The 17,566-nt window shown below is 46.7% G+C and overlaps 1 protein-coding gene across 3 annotated transcripts in view; it reads right to left on the bottom strand.

Annotated features, from left to right (window-relative positions):
• The window catches only part of LOC125460469 (plexin-A1-like), a 512,196-nt gene that overhangs the window by 70,722 nt on the left and 423,908 nt on the right, over positions 1–17,566 (bottom strand). For all 3 annotated transcript variants that reach the window (XM_059649731.1, XM_059649733.1, XM_059649732.1), the window contains exon 20: positions 5,715–5,949. In XM_059649731.1, the coding sequence (XP_059505714.1) occupies positions 5,715–5,949 (235 nt within the window). The remainder of the gene's footprint in view (positions 1–5,714; positions 5,950–17,566) is intronic.

The raw sequence follows: 17,566 nt of genomic DNA, 5'->3' as shown, positions 1-17,566 counted from the left end.
CCAGAAGAGAATCCATCGCAAAAAGAGGGTTTGAAGTGGGCGGGTGGTGCAGTTAAAGAAGAGATGGAATGTATCAGATAATAATTCCACAGGAATATCTGTTTGAAGGGTACGCAGTGTGGAATGTCAAGAGGATTACAGAATGATACAACACTGAGGGAGGCTGTTCAGCCCATCAGGTCCTCTTTCAAAGTGCTATCCACTTATAACCCAGCTTTCTCCTTGTTGCACCCCTCCCCCTAACTTGTCCCCTCTGAGCAGCTCAAAGTTATGGTTAAATCTGTTTTTCACAGTTTTTACAGCTGTGTACTGCAGATGGACACTCACTGATAGATTTCTAGTTACCAATGACTTTGAGGGATTTGGAATAGTGCAGGAATACGGCATTGAGCTCGATGATCAGACTTGATCTAGAATGGCACAGCAGGCTAGATGGGCTGAAAGGTGTTTTCCTGCTCCTATAGAAAACACTTCCATTCCAGCCTAATGTCTTAGATCTGTACCCTCTCATTATTGAACCGTCTGCAATAGATCTTACACCCCTTGTGAGGTCTTGATAGCCCTACTATCCCCTAATAGGGAAAGGTGGTTTATTCTGAGGGTCACCACATCTCGGGCAAGGAGAGAGGCTGAGAAAGAAGAGTTTTTTGTGGTAACCTCAGCTGATGCACCCACTCAGTTAGCATCACTCTGCATTAGCCATCCACTCAACTGAGCTAAACGACCTCAGTTTACTAAACTCCAAATGAAAATGCACTTATACTTGAAGCAAGCAGCGACGTTAGCCTTACCAGCTAACACTGTATATAAAAGCTCCTGTCCTTCCCGAAACACCATTCCTGAGATGTATTGCAAGGCTTATGTTCCTTTTTGTTGGCAGCTTGTTAATAATAGTTTTGAAAAGGGAAATGACAGAATATGTGGATAGAATGTCTCAGAACAGGCACCTAATGAGGCTCTCTGGTGCATTCAGTGCTACGCGGTCCTTGTTAAATAACATGCAGCCATGTTGATCTCCCATAGTTCAAACTGAGGGACAAATCCTAATTGCTTGTTATCTGTAGCCGGTCACTGAGTCTCCCCTGACACACCAGTGACTGGGCCCTGAAGTGGGGGGATTAAGAAAGGGACATTCATTACTGCACAAAAGGATACCATTCAGACCCACAGGCCCATACTAGCTTTCTGCAACAAATTCCAATCAATTCCACCTCTATCCCTGGAAGTTTTATTTCCCTCAAGTGCCCATCCTATTTCATTGTCATCACTTCACCCACTCTTGTAAGTAATGAGTTCCAGCCCATATCAGCTCTCTGCATATGAATCATAGAATCCCAACAGTATGGAAGCAGGCCATTCAGCCCATCGCATCCACACCAATCCCCTGGCAACAGGCAACCTGCCCAAACCAACCCTATCACCTTGCGTTTCCCATGGCCAATCCACCCTAGCCTGCACATCTTTGGACTGTGGGAGGAAACCGGAGCACCCGGAGGAAACCCACGCAGACACAGGAAGAATGTGCAAACTGCACACAGACAGATGCCCGAGGGTGGGATCAAACTCAGGTCCCTGAAGCTGTGAGGCAGCAGTGCTAACCACTGAGCCACCGCGCCGCCCAAAGTCAGTGGCACAAGCCCTTTTTCATATGTTCCCCCAACAGCAATGCTTCCTTTATACAAAAGCATAAGTCAAGACTTTCACAGATACACTCTTAAATCTAAACAAAACACTTAAAAACAACTGTGCAAAGTTACTCGACTAAGAGATAAAACCGCCTTCCTTGTACATAAGGGTTGATGCAAGTTCCTGGGACTGATGATCACCACCAATTTGTCCTGGTCCATCGCTACAGTCAAGAGAGCACACCAACGTTTCCACTTCCTCAGGAGGTCAAGGAAATTCAGCATGTCCACTAGGACTCTTACTAATTTTTACAGATGCACCACAGAAAGAATCCTATCTGGATGCATTAGAGCTTGGTACGGCAACTGATCTGCCCAAGACCACAAGCAATTGGAGAGAGTTGTGAACACAGCCCAGTCCATCACACAAGCCAGCCTTTCCATCCATTGACTCCATCTATACTTCCCTGCTGCCTCAGGAAAGCCAACATAATCAAAGATCCCTCCCATCCTGGTTATACTCTCTTTCAACCTCTTCCATCAGGCAGACCCCGCTTTCCTCCCCTCCCACCTCACCATAGCTTCCAATTCCCTTGTCGATGGGAAATCTACTGAACTCTGCCTTGAATAAGTTGTGACCCAGCCTCGACTACTTCAGGGGAAAGTATTTCACAGACTATAGCACTCACACGAGAAAAAATTCTCATCACCTCCGTCTTAAAAGGGAGGCCGCTTCACATGATAAGAAGTTAAGACAACTGGGCCTGTGCTCAGAGTTTAGAAGAATGAGAGGTGACTTTACAGAAACATATACAATACTTAGGTGCAAAAACAGAAATTGCTGGAAAAGCTCAGCAGGTCTGGCAGCATCTGTGCAGAGAAAGCAGAGTTAACATTTCAAGTCCAGTGACTCTTCCTCAGAACACACCTAGCTTCTGTTTAAGACTCTTAAGGGACATGGTGGAGTGGATGCAGAAAGATGTTTCTCCTTGTGGGAGAGTCGAGAGACACAGGGAATACTCTCAGAACGAGAGGTCGCACATTTAAGACAGCAACGAGGAGGAACTTCATCTCTCAGACAGGAGTAAATCTGTAAAATTCTTTACCACAGAGGGTTGTCGAGGCTGGGCCATTAAGTATACTGAAGGCTCAGAGAGACAGATTTTTAATCAGTAAGGGTCATGGGGAAAAGGCAGGAAAGTGGTGTTGAGGGTTATCAGAGCAGCCATGCTCTCATTGAATGGTCAAGTAGACTCGATGGGCTTGATGGTCGATTCTGGTCCTAATTATACTGCTAATTCTGAAGCTATGCCCCCTAATTCCAGTGTCTCCCAAAACAGGAACTATTCTCTAAGTGTTCTCAGGATTGCCACAGGACTGGGTATGAATTAGGATATGGACAGCGGAATTCTAAATGAGTTTAAATTTGGATGTGGGCCATGCAAACTTACAAACTCCATTTGGAGTTTGCCTAATCGTGAGCCTAACCTTCCCCCTACTGACCCCTTCTCCCACCTCCACCAAGTCCCCTCCTCCTGGACACCACCCCCCCCCGGCCTCCTACGCTACATCGACCTCTTCATCTCCAACTGCCGTCGTGACATTAATCGCCTCAATCTCTCCAGCCCTCTCACCCGCTCCAGCCTCTTCCCCACAGAATGTGCATCCCTCCAATACCTCTGCTCCAATCCCAACCTCACCATAAAACCCGCAGACAAGGGAGGCGCAGTGGTAGTATGGCACACTGACCTCTACATCACCGAGGCCAGATGCCAACTCTCCAACACCTCCTCTTACTGCCTCTTGATCATGATCCCACTCCCGACAACCAAACCATCGTCTCCCAAACAATCCACAACCTCATCACCTCAGGTGACCTCCCACCCACAGCCCCAACCTCATTGTTCCCCAACCCCGTACCGCCCGCTTCTATCTCCTTCCCAAAATCCACAAACTTGCCTGCCCTGGTGGACCCATTGTCTCCATCTGCTCCTGCCCCACCAAACTTAATTCCACCTAACTCGACTCCATTTTCTCCACCTTGGTCCAGGAACTCCCTACCTACGTCATGACACCACCCACACCCTCCACCTCCTCCAGAACTTTCAGTTCCCCGGTCCCCAACACCTCATTTTTACAATGGTTGTCCAGTCCCTATACACCTGCATACCCCATGCAGATGGCCTAAAGGCCCTCCGCTTCTTCCTGTCCCGCAGGCCCGACCAGTCCCCCTCCACCGACACCCTCATCCGCCTAGCCGAACTCATCCTCACCCTCAACAACTTCTCCTTCGATTCCTCCCACTTCCTACAGACAAAGGGGGTGGCCATGGGTACCTGCATGGGCCCAAGCTATGCCTGCCTCTTTGTAGGTTACGTGGAACAATCCCTCTTCTGCCGCCTGCATGGGCGGCACGGTGACTCAGTGGTTAGCACTGCAGCCTCACAGCACGTGGGACCCGGGTTCGATTCCAACCTCGCATAATTGTCTGTGTGGAGTTTGCACATTCTCCCTGTGTCTGCGTGGGTTTCCTCCGGGTGCTCCGGTTTCCTCTCACAGTCCAAACATGTGCAGGGTAGGTGGATCGGCCATGCTAATTTGCCCATAGTGTTCAGGGGTGTGTGGGTTATAGGGGGATGGGATGCTCCAAGGGGTGGTGTGGACTTGTTGGGCTGAAGGGCCTGTTTCCACACTGTACAGAATCTAATTTACACTGGCCCTAAACTCCACCTCTTCCTCCATTACATTGATGAATGTATTGGCGATGCCTTGGGCTCCCACAAGGAGTTTGAACAGTTCATCCACTTCCACCCTTCCACTTCAACACCTTCCACCCCAACCTCAAGTTCACCTGGGCCATCTCTGATACCACTCTCTCCTCCGTGGACCTCTCATTTTCCATCTCTGGCAACCACCTGGAAACTAATATCCATTTCAAGCCCACCGACTCCCACAGCTACCTAGAATGCACCTCCTCCCACCCACATTCCTGCAAAAATGCCATCCCCTATTCCCAATTCCTTCGGCTCCACTGCATCTGCTCCCAGGATAAGGCATTCCATTCCCGTACATCTCAGATGTCCTCGTTTTTCAAGGGTTGCAACTTCTCACCTTCAGTGGTCGAGAACACCCTCAACTGCGTCTACCGCATTTCCCGCAACTCATCCTTCACACCCGCGCTCCCCAATAACAACCTAAACAGAATTCCCCTCGTCCTCACGTATCACCCCACCAACCTCCGGATACAACGCATCATCCTCCGACACTCCCGCCATCTGCAATCCAACCGCACCACCCAAGACATTTTTCCTCTCCACCTTTATCTGCTTTCCGGAGAGACCACTCTTTCCATGACTCCCTTGTCCGCTCCACACTCCCCTCCAGGCAGCGCGGTGGCTCAGTGGTTAGCACTGTTGCCTCACAGTGCCAAGGGCCCAGTTTTGACTCCACCTTCGGGCGATTGTCTGTGTGGAGTTTGCACATTCTCTTCGCGTCTGCATGGATTGCCTCTGGGTGTCACCCCACTGTCACAAAGATGTGTAGCTTCAGTGGATTGGCCACGCTAAATTGCCCATAGAGTCCAGGGAAATGTGGGGCTATGGGGATAGGGTCGGGGGAGGGGAGGGGTGGATCTAGGTGGGCTGCCCTTCATAGGGTCAGTGTGGACTTGATGGGCCAAATGGCCTGCTCCCACCCTGTAAGGATCCTTTCCCTCATTGTCTTTGAATTGATGGTGTTATTGGTCATTTCAGAGGGCAGTTCAGTAGTCAACCGCATTGCTGTGGGTCTGGAGTCACATATAGGCCAGACCGGGTAAGGAAGGATGATTTCCTTCCCTGAAGGACATTAGTGATCCAGGATATGATAGTTGACAGTGAGTGACATAGTTACCATTAAGCTAGCTGTTTATTCCAGAGAACATGTACTCACTTCCAAAAACACTCTCAGCCTGCCTACCATGCTGGCCATGTTTCTGAGCTGTGATTCTGACAGAACTCCCCATCTTAAAAAGAAATTGCTCCCTGAGAAGAGAGAGGAAATGTTTAGAGAGGTTGCATGTGCTATAGAATTGGCAATTTCAGCTCCTACCTTCCTTGCATTCCAGCGCCACACGCGACTCCAGGTTGTCCATTTGCAACTGGAGTCTCTTCAGAGTGCGATCTGCATCCCGCGACTTCCTCTTGTAGGCGATGAGGACAATGATGATAATGAGCAGTAAGAGGGCACCCCCTCCGCCAATGCCCAACGCAGCTGGCATGGTGAGGAGCCTGTCTGAGTAGATGTGTAGTACTCCTGGCGAGAATTCCAGACCTCCCACCTTAATCTGCAAGGCAAGAGGGGGAAAACGAAACATAGACACTTACACCTCGCATTGTCAAGGCGCATCAAAGGTGGCGAGGAAATCGCAGGGAAAGTGAATCGCAGGCATGTTAGTTCAGCCATGCTCCTGTTGAATAGTGCAGCAGGCTAGAGGGGCCGATTGGCCTGTTCCTGGTTTGCAATGCAGATTGATGCCAATAGCATGAGTTCAATTCCCGAATCAGCTGAGGTTCCCATGAAGGAATCTACCTCATAATCTCTCCCTCGCCTGAGGCATGGTGACCCTCAGGTTAAGCCACCAGCAGTCATCTCTCTGTAACGATGGAGCAGCGCTATGATCTGATAAAGACAACATTGACTTTAATTCACTTTTACAACTCTCTGGCATTTCTTCCCCCTTCCTACTTTCTGTCCTATCCCCATTTTGAAACACTTTCCATTCCGCATTAGCTTCATCAAGGGCGCCCTATTATAGGAAAGATGTGGATGCTTTGGAGAGGGTCCAGAGGAGGTTTACCAGGATGCTGCCTGGACTGGAGGGCTTATCTTATGAAGAGAGGTTGACAGAGCTCGGTCTCTTTTCATCGGAGAAAAGGAGGAGGAGAGGGGACCTAATTGAGGTATACAAGATAATGAGAGGCATAGATAGAGTTGATAGCCAGAGACTATTTCCCAGGGCAGAAATGGCTAGCACGAGGGGTCATAGTTTTAAGCTGGTTGGTGGAAAGTATAGAGGGGATGTCAGAGGCAGGTTCTTTACGCAGAGAGTTGTGAGAGCATGGAATGCGTTGCCAGCAGCAGTTGTGGAAGCAAGGTCATTGGGGTCATTTAAGAGACTGCTGGACATGCATATGGTCACAGAAATTTGAGGGTGCATACATGAGGATCAATGGTCGGCACAACATTGTGGGCTGAAGGGCCTGTTCTGTGCTGTACTGTTCTATGTTCTATCTATGTTCTAAGACTTCACTCACTTCGATCCATCTCCTCGTTCCTCTTGGTTGGTGGGTCAAACGTCAGTGAAGAAGGGATGGCTGACACAGAGAATGCTGGAGAAACTCAGAGGGTCTGACACCGTTTGTGGAAAGGGCAACAGAGTTAACGTTACGAGTCTAGCGTGAATTTTCTTCGGACCTACTGCAGAACTCTGAAAAAGAGTCATACCAGACTCCAAACATTAATTCAGTTTTTCACTCTCTCCACAGGCTGGCTATGTTTCTCCAGAATTCTCTGTGCTTGCTTCCAGCAACCAGCAGGGGTAGCTCTGTGGTTAGCACTGCTGCCTCACGGCACAATGAATGTGGGTTCAATTCCACTCTCTGTGAGGAGTTTGCATATTCACCCTGGGTCTGCGTGGGTTTCCTCCCACTGTCCACAGATGGGCTAACCATGGGTAGTGCAGGGATACAGCCGGGGGTTGGGTTTCAGTGGGATGATCTTTGCAGGGCTTGTGTGGGCTCAAATGGAATGCTTCCGCACTGTAGGGATCCTATGATAGGATTCATCCACAGGATTTTGTTTTAAAGAAATGACCCCCTTAGAATTTCTTTAGTCCTCAGTACATTCTTAAAAGAGTTTTGCAGCCAGGTTCCATTGTCCCATGAATGTGGAAACCAATTGACAGACAACAAACACCTCAAAGCAGCCAGAATGGCCACCAAGCTGGTCCTTGCGTGGCTCACAGGCACTAGGCGATCTGCACTTCTCTGGGTTACACCATGGGTTTTCAATGCCCACCTGAACAGGTCGAGCAAACCCATCTCAGACAGTGCAGCACTCTCTCAGTAACCCTGTGCAGTGTCAGCAACACTGAGTCATTCAAGTCATTGGGGTCCTGAAGGATTACGAGTTCCCCAATCTCAGAAAGACTTTCACAAGAGGTTGAGAGGGCAATACACACTTTGCCCCAGAGAGGGAGGTAAAAACCTGAGGGGATACCACCTCCAGATCCATGGAGTCCATCTCACCAGCTTTATCACATGTTCACCAATGTCAATGGTGATCATTAATCATCAGAGCTACCCAAGAGGACGATTTGTGAGACCCTGTGCAGACCACATCTGGTGCAAGTGATCTGTGTAGTTTTGTCTCCTAACTTACGAAAAAGGTACACTTGCCCAGAGTAAATGTAAAATTGCCAAAGTCTTACCCAACCATGGGGCTGCTGTCTCAATAGAGAGAGATAATGGGTGGTTGTTTAACTTGAGGGTCACCACACCTCAGGCAGGGGGGAGAGGTTGAGGAGGAGCAGAAATTGAAGCTGAGCCATTGGCATCATTCTGCATTGCAAGTCAGTCATCAGCTAACCAAGTCAGGGTGCACCAGACTGATTCCTGCGACGGCAGGACTGTTTGACGTGGGCAGACTGGGTCAACCGCTTTCCCCGGAGTTTAGAAGAGTGAGAAGCATCTCATTAAATCATATAAAATGCAGCCGGGGCTGGGCAGATTGGATGCAGGGTTGATGATTCACCGGACCCAGGCAGGACGAGAACAAGGTGCCACGGTGTTAGGGCACAGGGTAAACCATTTCAGACCGAGATAAGGAAATATTGTTTCACTCAGAGAGTCACAGAGATGTACAGCACGGAAACAGACCCTTCAGTCCAACTTGTCCAGGTCCACCAGACATCCTAAATAAATCTGGTCCCATTCGCCAGCATTTGGTCCACATCCCTCTAAACCCTTCCTATTCACGTACCCATCCAGATGCCTTTTAAATGTTGTAACTGTACCAGCCTCCATACACGCACCACCCTCTGTGTGAAAAAGTTGCCCCTCAGGTCCATTTTATATCCTTCCCCTCTCACCTTAAACCTATTCTCCCTAGTTTTGGACTCCCTCTATCCTGGGAAAAAGACCTTGTCTATTTACCCAATCCATGTCCCTCATGATTTTATAAACCTCTATAAGGTCACCCCTCAGCCTCCAATGTTTCAGGGAAAATAGCCTCAGCCTATTCAGCATCTCCCTGCAGCTCAAGCCCTCCAACCCCGGCAACATCCTTGTAAATCTTTTCTGAATGCTTTGAAGTCAGTGTTTACTGTGGAAGAAGATGCAGAAGCTCGAGAACTTAAGAGAAATAAATAGAGATATGTTGAAAAGTGTCCATATTACAGAGAGGATGTCTTAAAACACTCAGAGGGTAGTGAACCTGTGGACTTTTCTACTACAGGAGACTGTGGAGGTGAGACCCTTGAATCATTTAAGTTAGAAACATAGATTTTTAGACACTAAGGATGCCGGGGGCAGAGGGAGAGAGTGGGAGTTAAGGATTCAAGAAGACGGTTGGCCACAATAATTTGAAATAACACAGCAGTCTCGACAGGCCAAATGGTTACATCTTGCCACTACTTTTTAACATTTCTACACGATGCCGGACGTAAGAGAAAGGAACATTTTGTGAAAAAAACCCAATCACTTCAAACAAACAACTGCCATCACTCAGCAGAGATACGAGTTGATGAGTTGATGAATTCAGGAAATATCGTTGCTTTTGCAGCACGAGTCCTTAGGGCCTGTGAAATAATTCTGTCACTTGGCACCTCACACCCTTCTGCCATAATCCCATGTTCCCAAGTTTCTTATGATGCAGCGGAAGAACAGAACTTTCCAACAAATGGATGACGGAACCTGCTCCAACACTGCAGACGATTGATGAGTCACTCAGGAACTGGCTGACGATCTGTTAACAGACGAAATCAAAGCTCGAGGGAGTCAGGTTAGAATCAGAAAATGTTTAAAGGGGACATGCCTGGCGTGATCCTAATGAGTTTCAAATCGCTATGCGAACTCTCGGGCTGGATTAAAGATGATGCAGTACAGTCCATGTGAAACGTAAGGTTGAGGTCCAGCCTTCCTGCTAACGAATGGGATGGATCGCAATAGAAAACATGGAGAAAAACACAGAACTAAACTTGGAAATGGTCATTCACCTCACTGTCTTTCTGAAGGACCCAGTCGGACTGGGAGTAAAGTCGTTGAATTGTAGAGATGTACAGCACAGAAATAGACCCTTCGGTCCAACTCGTCCATGCCTGCCAGATATCCGAAATTCATCCAGTCCCACTTGCCGGCATTTGGCCCATATCCCTCTGAACGCTTCCTATTCCTGTACCCATCCAGATGCCTTTTAAATGTTGTAACTGTAACAGCCTCCACCTCTTCCTCTGGGAGCTCATTCCATACATGCACCACCCTCTGTGTGAAAAAGCTGTCCCTCAGGTCCCTTTTAAATCTTACCCCTTTCATCTTAAACCTGCATCCTCCAGTTTTGGACTCCCCTCTCCTAACCAAAAGGCCTCGACTATTTACCCTATTATGTCCCTCATGATTTTATAAACATCTATAAGGTCACCCCTCAGCCTCCGACATTCCAGGGAAAATAGCCCCAGTCTGTTCAGCCTCTCCCTATTGTTCAAACCCTCCAACCCCAGCAACATCTTTGTAAATCTTTTCTGAATCCTTTCAAGTTTCACAACATCCTTCCTATAGCAGGGAGACCAGAATTGAATGCAGTATTCCAAAAGTGGCCTAACCAATGTCCTGAAAGCTGCAACATGGCCTCCCAACTCCTATACTCAATGCACCGACCAATAAAGGCAAACATACCAAACGCCTTTTTCACTAGCCTGTTCACCCGTGACTCCACTTTCAAGGAACTATGAACCTGTACTCTAGGTCTCTTTGTTCAGCAACACTCCCCAGGACTTTACCATTAAGTGGAAAAGTCCTGCCCTGATTTGTCCTATGTAGCACCTCACACGTATCTCAATTAAATTTATCTGGATTATCAAGATGTATCGAAATAAACTGGCCACCACCAGGGGGCTGACTGCACTTGAAGAGGTATCTGTGACAGTAAAGCACTTTGGCATTTACTGTGGACGTGTGCTACAGATGCGAGGTTTGTCTTTCTTGTGAGCACAAACTGGGCTTTCCAAATAAAAAAAAGAAGCATTTCTTCACCCAGTAGCAAGCAGACAGTCTCACTGACTGGTCTGTTTGCTGTCCGCAGAGGAAACCTTTCACACATTTTATTGTCTACCATATAGAAGTAACCTTCATGTCAGCACAGCTGTAGGGTTCAAGCAGCAGCTTCTATTCATGATGCCACTAAATCCAGTAGGAGCATCATGGGCTGAATGGCCTCCTTATACGCTGTCTTCTGGTCTGTTGTGATTTGTTTGAATTGCGCAGTTGTATCAACCAAATGTTTACATGAACTTTTGGGATTAGAAGCAGGCCATTCAGGTCCTCTTGCCTGGCCCAACACAGCTGATCTGATTATGGCCTCCATTCATAGATTTTTTTTTCATAGATTCATAGAATCCCTACAGTGTGGAAACAGGCCATTCGGCCCAACAGATCTGCACCGCCCCTCCGAAGAGCATCCCACACTGACCCATTCCCCTAACCCTACCCCTATCCCTATCCCTACACCTGCATTTCCACTTGTCTAACCCACATAACCTAAACATCCCTGGGCACTATGGGCAATTTAGCATGCCCAATCCACCTGGTCTACACATCACTGGAGAGCGGGAGGAAACTGCAGCACCCATAGACAGTTGCCCGAGGCTGGAATCGAACCTGGTCCCTGGTGCTTTGAGGCAGCAGTGCTAACCACTGAGCCACTGCGTCTTTCCCTATTATCCTCTGACATTTCAGACAATTAGAATCTACCTAACACTAGCTGAGGACTATTCAATGATCATCCACTTCCACTGCTATCTGAGAAGGGCAAGTACAGAGTAACAATCGAGGGAGAAAACAAATCATTTCCATCTGAAACAGGAAGCTCCTTATGTATAAACTGTGTCCCGTCATCTCTCTCACAAGGGCAGCCATTCTTTCAGAATCCACTATCTTCACATACTCTCAGGATCATTTATTTTTCAATAAGATCACCGCTGATGCTTCTGAAATCCAACGGATAAAGGCACAAATCTGTCCAATCTTTCCTCCCAAGATAACCTGCTCATCCCAGGAATTAGCCAAGTGAAAATTCTCTGCCATACTTGTCATTTAATTAAGTTCTTTCTTAAATAAGCAGATTGCACCAAGTACTGTAAATCCTGCCTTGACATCGTGCTTGTGTTCCTGCAAATTGCAACTTTGAGTGAAATGGCCCTAAGCGAATCCAGATTCCCAGAGGAATCAATGTTAAAGTCTGAATTCGGTTCCCTCAGACACATTATGCCTCAAAAAGAAAACATACAAACTGAAGTATTGTGTCACTATATTGTATTATATTGTATCTTGTTGTGAACTCCTCAACGAAGTCTCTTGCAAACACAATGTACATCACTAAATACAAAAGACACATTGCAGCATGAATCTATCATTTTACATTTAAAAATAACATTTAAACTTTGCTTTTTAGACAGACCCAGCCTTGTTTTCTTCATTTAGTCATGGGATGTGGGTGTCACCAGCTGGGTCGGTGTTTACTGCCTGTCCCAAGTCGCCCTGGACAATGAGGTGGTGTAGCAATTGAGATGAGGTCAGCCGGGGGACCTTATAGAATCTGAGTTCTCTGATTGGGCTGTTAATCTGGCCCAGTCAGGGAGCCCTGGCTGACAGATATAAACAGGAGCGTCAAGGTTTTTTCACTCTGAAAGCTGGCTCTGTGTGAGCAGGACCAGTGTCACATACTATGCACGTGTAAATAAAGGGTGACCTGGTGACAGAATACTGGCCTTTCTGGAATTATTCCAGGTGGTGAGCTACCTTCTTAAACCACTGCAGTCCCTGGCACATAGGTACAGTCACAATGCTATCAGGGAGGGATTTTGACCCAATGACAGAGAAGGAATAATGACATATTTCCAAGTTGGGATGGTGGGTGGCTTTGAGGAGCACTTGCAGCTGGTGTTATATGTGCTGTCCTTGACTTCTAGACAGTATTAGTCTCAGGTTTGGGAGATGCTCTTTAAGAAGACTTGGTGGAGTATTGCAGTGCATCTTGTAGATGGTACACACTGCTGTGGCTGAATATTGTTAGTGAAGGGTGTGGGTGTTTAAGGATGTGTTGCCAATCAAGCGGCTGCTTTGTCCTGGATAGTGTCAAGCTTCTTGAGTGTTGTTGGGGCTGCACCCATCCAGGCAAGTGATTCTAAATATTACTGAACACTTGTCAGCCCAAGCCTGGATATTGTCCCGAACCAGTTGCATTTGAACGCGGACTGCTGAATATCTGAGGAGTCACGAATGTTTTTAAAGACTCTTCCACAAGTGGCAGTGGACGCTGGACCAGTTGTTAACTTTAAATCTGAGAGACTTTTTTTATTGTTAAGCAAAGGTATTAAGGGCTATGGATCAAAGGCATTCATATGCATATGGACCACAGATCAGTCATGATCTCACTGAATGGCAGATCAGGCTTGGGGGTGCTGAATGGCCAACTCATGTTCTTACATTCCTCTGTCGTATGTCCCTATGTTGACACTTCATCCTCAGGTATGCCTAGTGCTGCTCCTGGCATGACCTCCTGCACTCTCCACTGAACCAGGGTTGACCCCCTGGCTTGATGATAATGGTTGAGTGGAGGACATACTGGACTATGAGGTTACAGATTGTGCTGGAGTATAATTCTGCTGCTGTTGATGGCCCAGAGTGCCTCATGGATGACCAGTCTTGAGTCTGGATCTGTTTGAAGTCTGTCCCATTTAGCTCGGTGATAATGCCACCCAACATAATGGAGGGTATTCTCAAATGAAGGCAGAACTTTACCTCCATATAATGTCTTATTCTTACTGATACTGTCACGGAGAGATGTATCTGCAGCTGGCAGATTAGTACAAGGAGGTCAAGTATGTTCTCTCTTGTTGGTTCCCTCACCACCTGCCGCAGACCCAGTCTAGCGGCTATGTCCTTTAGGACCCAACCAGCTCGATCAGTAGCACTGCTGCTGAGCCAGTCTTGGCGGTGGACATTGAAATCCCCCACCCAGAGTACATTCCATACCCTTGCCGTCCTCGGTGCTTCTTCTACACAGCGTTCAAAATGGAGGATCATAGGGGATTACTCATTCATCAGCTGAGGTGGGCAGGATGCAGTAAGTGGTAATCAGGGGAGGTTTACTTGCCCACGTTGGGCCTTGTGCCACGAGGCGTCATGGGATCAAGAGTCAATGCCCTGGATTACTCCCTCCTGACTGTATAACACTGTGCCAGCTCCTCTGGTGGCAGACATTATTTAGTGCAGTGAGCAGAAGGGTTTCTGCACCAACTAATCTCTGCCACCAGATGGCAGATTGGAAAACGGGTGACAGAGCAGGTGGTAAGGGCAAGACAAAGCCATAAGAAATCTGAGCAGTACGCCATTTGGTCCCTTGATCCTGTGCTGCCATTCAATTGGATCACGGCTGCTCTGACAGCCCACACAATCATTTTCCAGCCCTTTGCCCATAACCCTTGATTTCCCCGACTAATCAACAATCTCTCCATCTCGGCCTTAAATATCCACGTGGACTCTTCCTCCACTCTCTGTAGCAAAGAGTTCCAAAAACTCACAACTCTCTGAGAGAAGAAATTCCTCCTCAACTCAGTCTTAAACTGGTGCCTCTTTATTCTGAGACTGTGGACTATAAAAGCAGAGGAACGTTGGGATCAAACAAAGCATGTCAGGATCTTTGTTTAGCATCTGACCAGCTCAATGACTAGTACTGCAAATCCTGAATGAGGCTCAGGGAGGGCAACGCTGGACAGTAAAGTGTTGGCAGGGCGGTTGGGGGTCCAGAGCAGTGGAAGGCAATGACATTAAATTAGAAATACCAGAGAAACCGGCCTTAAAATTAAAACAACATTAAAACAAAATGACATTAAGCAGGACAATCTACTGTGAGGACTCCGAATGTGGTCTCACCAAACCCTGTCCCTGCACAATCATAACAGAATTTCTCATCTTTTATGTTCCATTGATCTTGCTATAAACAAGAGGCCTGTTGTTCCGAGGCATGGTCGCTGTACCCGAAATGTTGACTCTGCTTTCTCTCCACAGATGCTGCCAGACCTGCTGAGCTTTTCTAGCAACTTCTGTTTTTGTTTCTGATTTACAGCATCCGCGGTTCTTTCCCTTCTTATATGAGAGGCTTGCTGTGTTTGTGCATCATTTTCTCTCTCTTTCCCAGCCCTCCAGCAGCAGTGTTTTGCTTTCATCTGGAGTGAATGCTCACAGAATGTACTTTGGGACAAGTGGGAATAAGGAGGTTTTGATCCTCTTGCAGAATAGGTTAGCTTTGGCACAAAATAATTAATGTGCCGAATGCAACTTGCAGTAATTTGAAGGCATGTCCCTGTTAGTAGAGACTCTGTTACTGGGCATTTCAATCCATCGCCTCGGTCACACTCTGACCTCTCTGTCCTTGGCCAATGTTCTACTTTTGCTCAATGCAAACCACAGGAAAAGCACCCCATCTTTTGACTTGACCCTGCGTTACCCTCTGGACTTCGTTCAACAATTTAAGATCACAAGTTTTGCCTTCATTTCACTTTCCGCCTTCTTTCTTTTTCAGTTCGATTATTTCTGGTCTATTTGCGTTCACAATTCAGCCAATCACACCTCATCAGGACACCTCTTGCTCCTTGACCTGACCCCTTCCCACTCCCCTTGGCTTTCGTATCGTAAAACTCGTCAATAATCCCTCCAGCCTGTCACTGAACCGTTCCCTCGTTTTATTTGCTCCGCCTGCTTTCACATGCTCAAAACCTCTGAGGTCTCAACCTTTCCTCGGTACTGATGAAGAGTCATCAATGTGAAACATGAATTCCATTTCTCCTTCCACAGAACCTGTTGATCTCTATTTTAAAATTCACTCATGGGATGTGGGCATCGCTCGTAGACCAATATTTATTGCCCATCCCTAATTGCCCAGAGGGCAGTTAAGACTCAACCACATTGCTGTGGGTCTGGAGTCACATGTAGACCAGACCAGGCGAGGATGGCAGATTTCCTTCCCTAAAGGACATTAGTGAACCAGCTCGGTTTTTCCTGACAATCGGCAATGGATTCATGGTCATCATTAGATCTTTAATTCCAGATATTTATTGAATTTAAACTCCACCATCTGCCATAGCAGGAGTTGAACCTGGGTCCCCAAAACATTAGAGATAGTAGGAACTGCAGATGCTGGAGAATCTGAGTTAACAAGGTGTGGAGCTGGATGAACACAGCAGGCCAAGCAGCAGTAGTTCATCCAGCTCTACGCCTTGTTATCCCCAAAACATTAGCTGGGTCTCTGGGTTAATGGTCCAGCAATAATACCACTACACCAGCACCTACCCCTACCTCTGTGTATATGCAGCATTTTTCTGCTTTTATTTTGCTTTTAAACTGTATGTGGCCACTGCCTGAGATATAATTAAAAGCAGACATGAGTATTGGAAAAACTCAGCAAGTCTGGCAGCAACTGTAGAAAAAGAAACAGAGTTAACGTTTCAAGTCCAGAGGATCATCTTTGGAAATTACAAGAGCTGAAAAGTAATGTTTTTTATACTGTTGACAATGGAAGAGGATAAGTGAGTGTAACAGATGGTGAGGTGCCCAGAGCAAAACAGAAAGGGAGTGTTAATGGCAGTAGAGAAGTGAAATGATTGCAAAACAGGTGTTAATGGTAGGTGTAAAGAGTAGAAATACAGATGCCCAGAAATTACAAAAAAACTTTTCAAGAAAATTAGCAACAGCATCGAATAGTTAAGCTCAAATGGCATTTTATAAATCTTTTAGAGACTTATAATTTAGTTACTAATTAAACCATTTGACCAAAAGCAGCACCATACAGAGATACAGGCATGTAACGCAGAAATAATAAGATGTCTATGCTCGCTGCGAGGATTTATAAACTCAATGTGTGTGGGACCCATTATTCTAGCAGCAGGCAGCCAATCGCAAAGGCATTTTAGCCACGCAATTTGCTCGCGGCTGAGCAGTGAGTGGAAGTTAAATTATTTCAAATGACCTTCCACCACCTCCACCTACAAAAACAGTCACTCTGTTCCACTAGAGTGAGAGAAGTTCAGAGACAGGTCACTCTAGAGAAACAGCCAACTGATTCTAAGCAAAATTCTAATTCGGTCTGAGAATTCCAACAAATCAAATTTAATTCCGACCCACTCTCTGCATCTGCAATGTCCTCAAAGCTTCCCAAAGCTTTACGACAGTTTTGTAAGATTCAGATCATTGATAACTTTGTTTCTAAAGTAAGGAACCCCAAAGCACTGAATCCCTTCCCATTCACTCCCATTGCACAGAATTCTATAGTAACTTCTTAAAATGATTGCAGAATGGAGGAGGCCATTTAACCCATTGTTCTCAAAATGCCTTCTGAAAGAAATTCATAGAAACATAGAATCAAGACCAAGCTATTCAGTCCATAAACTCGTTCCACCAGTCAACACGATCATGTCTGCCCTTCTGTCTCAACCTCAAGCTCCCTCTATACTCAATCACACCTTTAACTCCTACTAATCTTCTGTTTCTTTCTTTCCAAATAAAAGCCATTTACAAGTTTGGTGACAACACCACCACAGTGGGATCAATATCTACAACAACGAGTCAAAATACAGAAGGGAGATAGAGGGCTTGGTGACACAGGGCAATGAAAACAATCTGTCTCTGATT

Source organism: Stegostoma tigrinum, chromosome 11 (genome assembly GCF_030684315.1).
Source record: "Stegostoma tigrinum isolate sSteTig4 chromosome 11, sSteTig4.hap1, whole genome shotgun sequence".
Taxonomy (NCBI): Eukaryota; Metazoa; Chordata; class Chondrichthyes; order Orectolobiformes; family Stegostomatidae; genus Stegostoma; species Stegostoma tigrinum.
The sequence above is the reverse complement of the archived record's forward strand: the minus strand, read 5'-3'. Positions and strand labels throughout refer to the sequence as shown.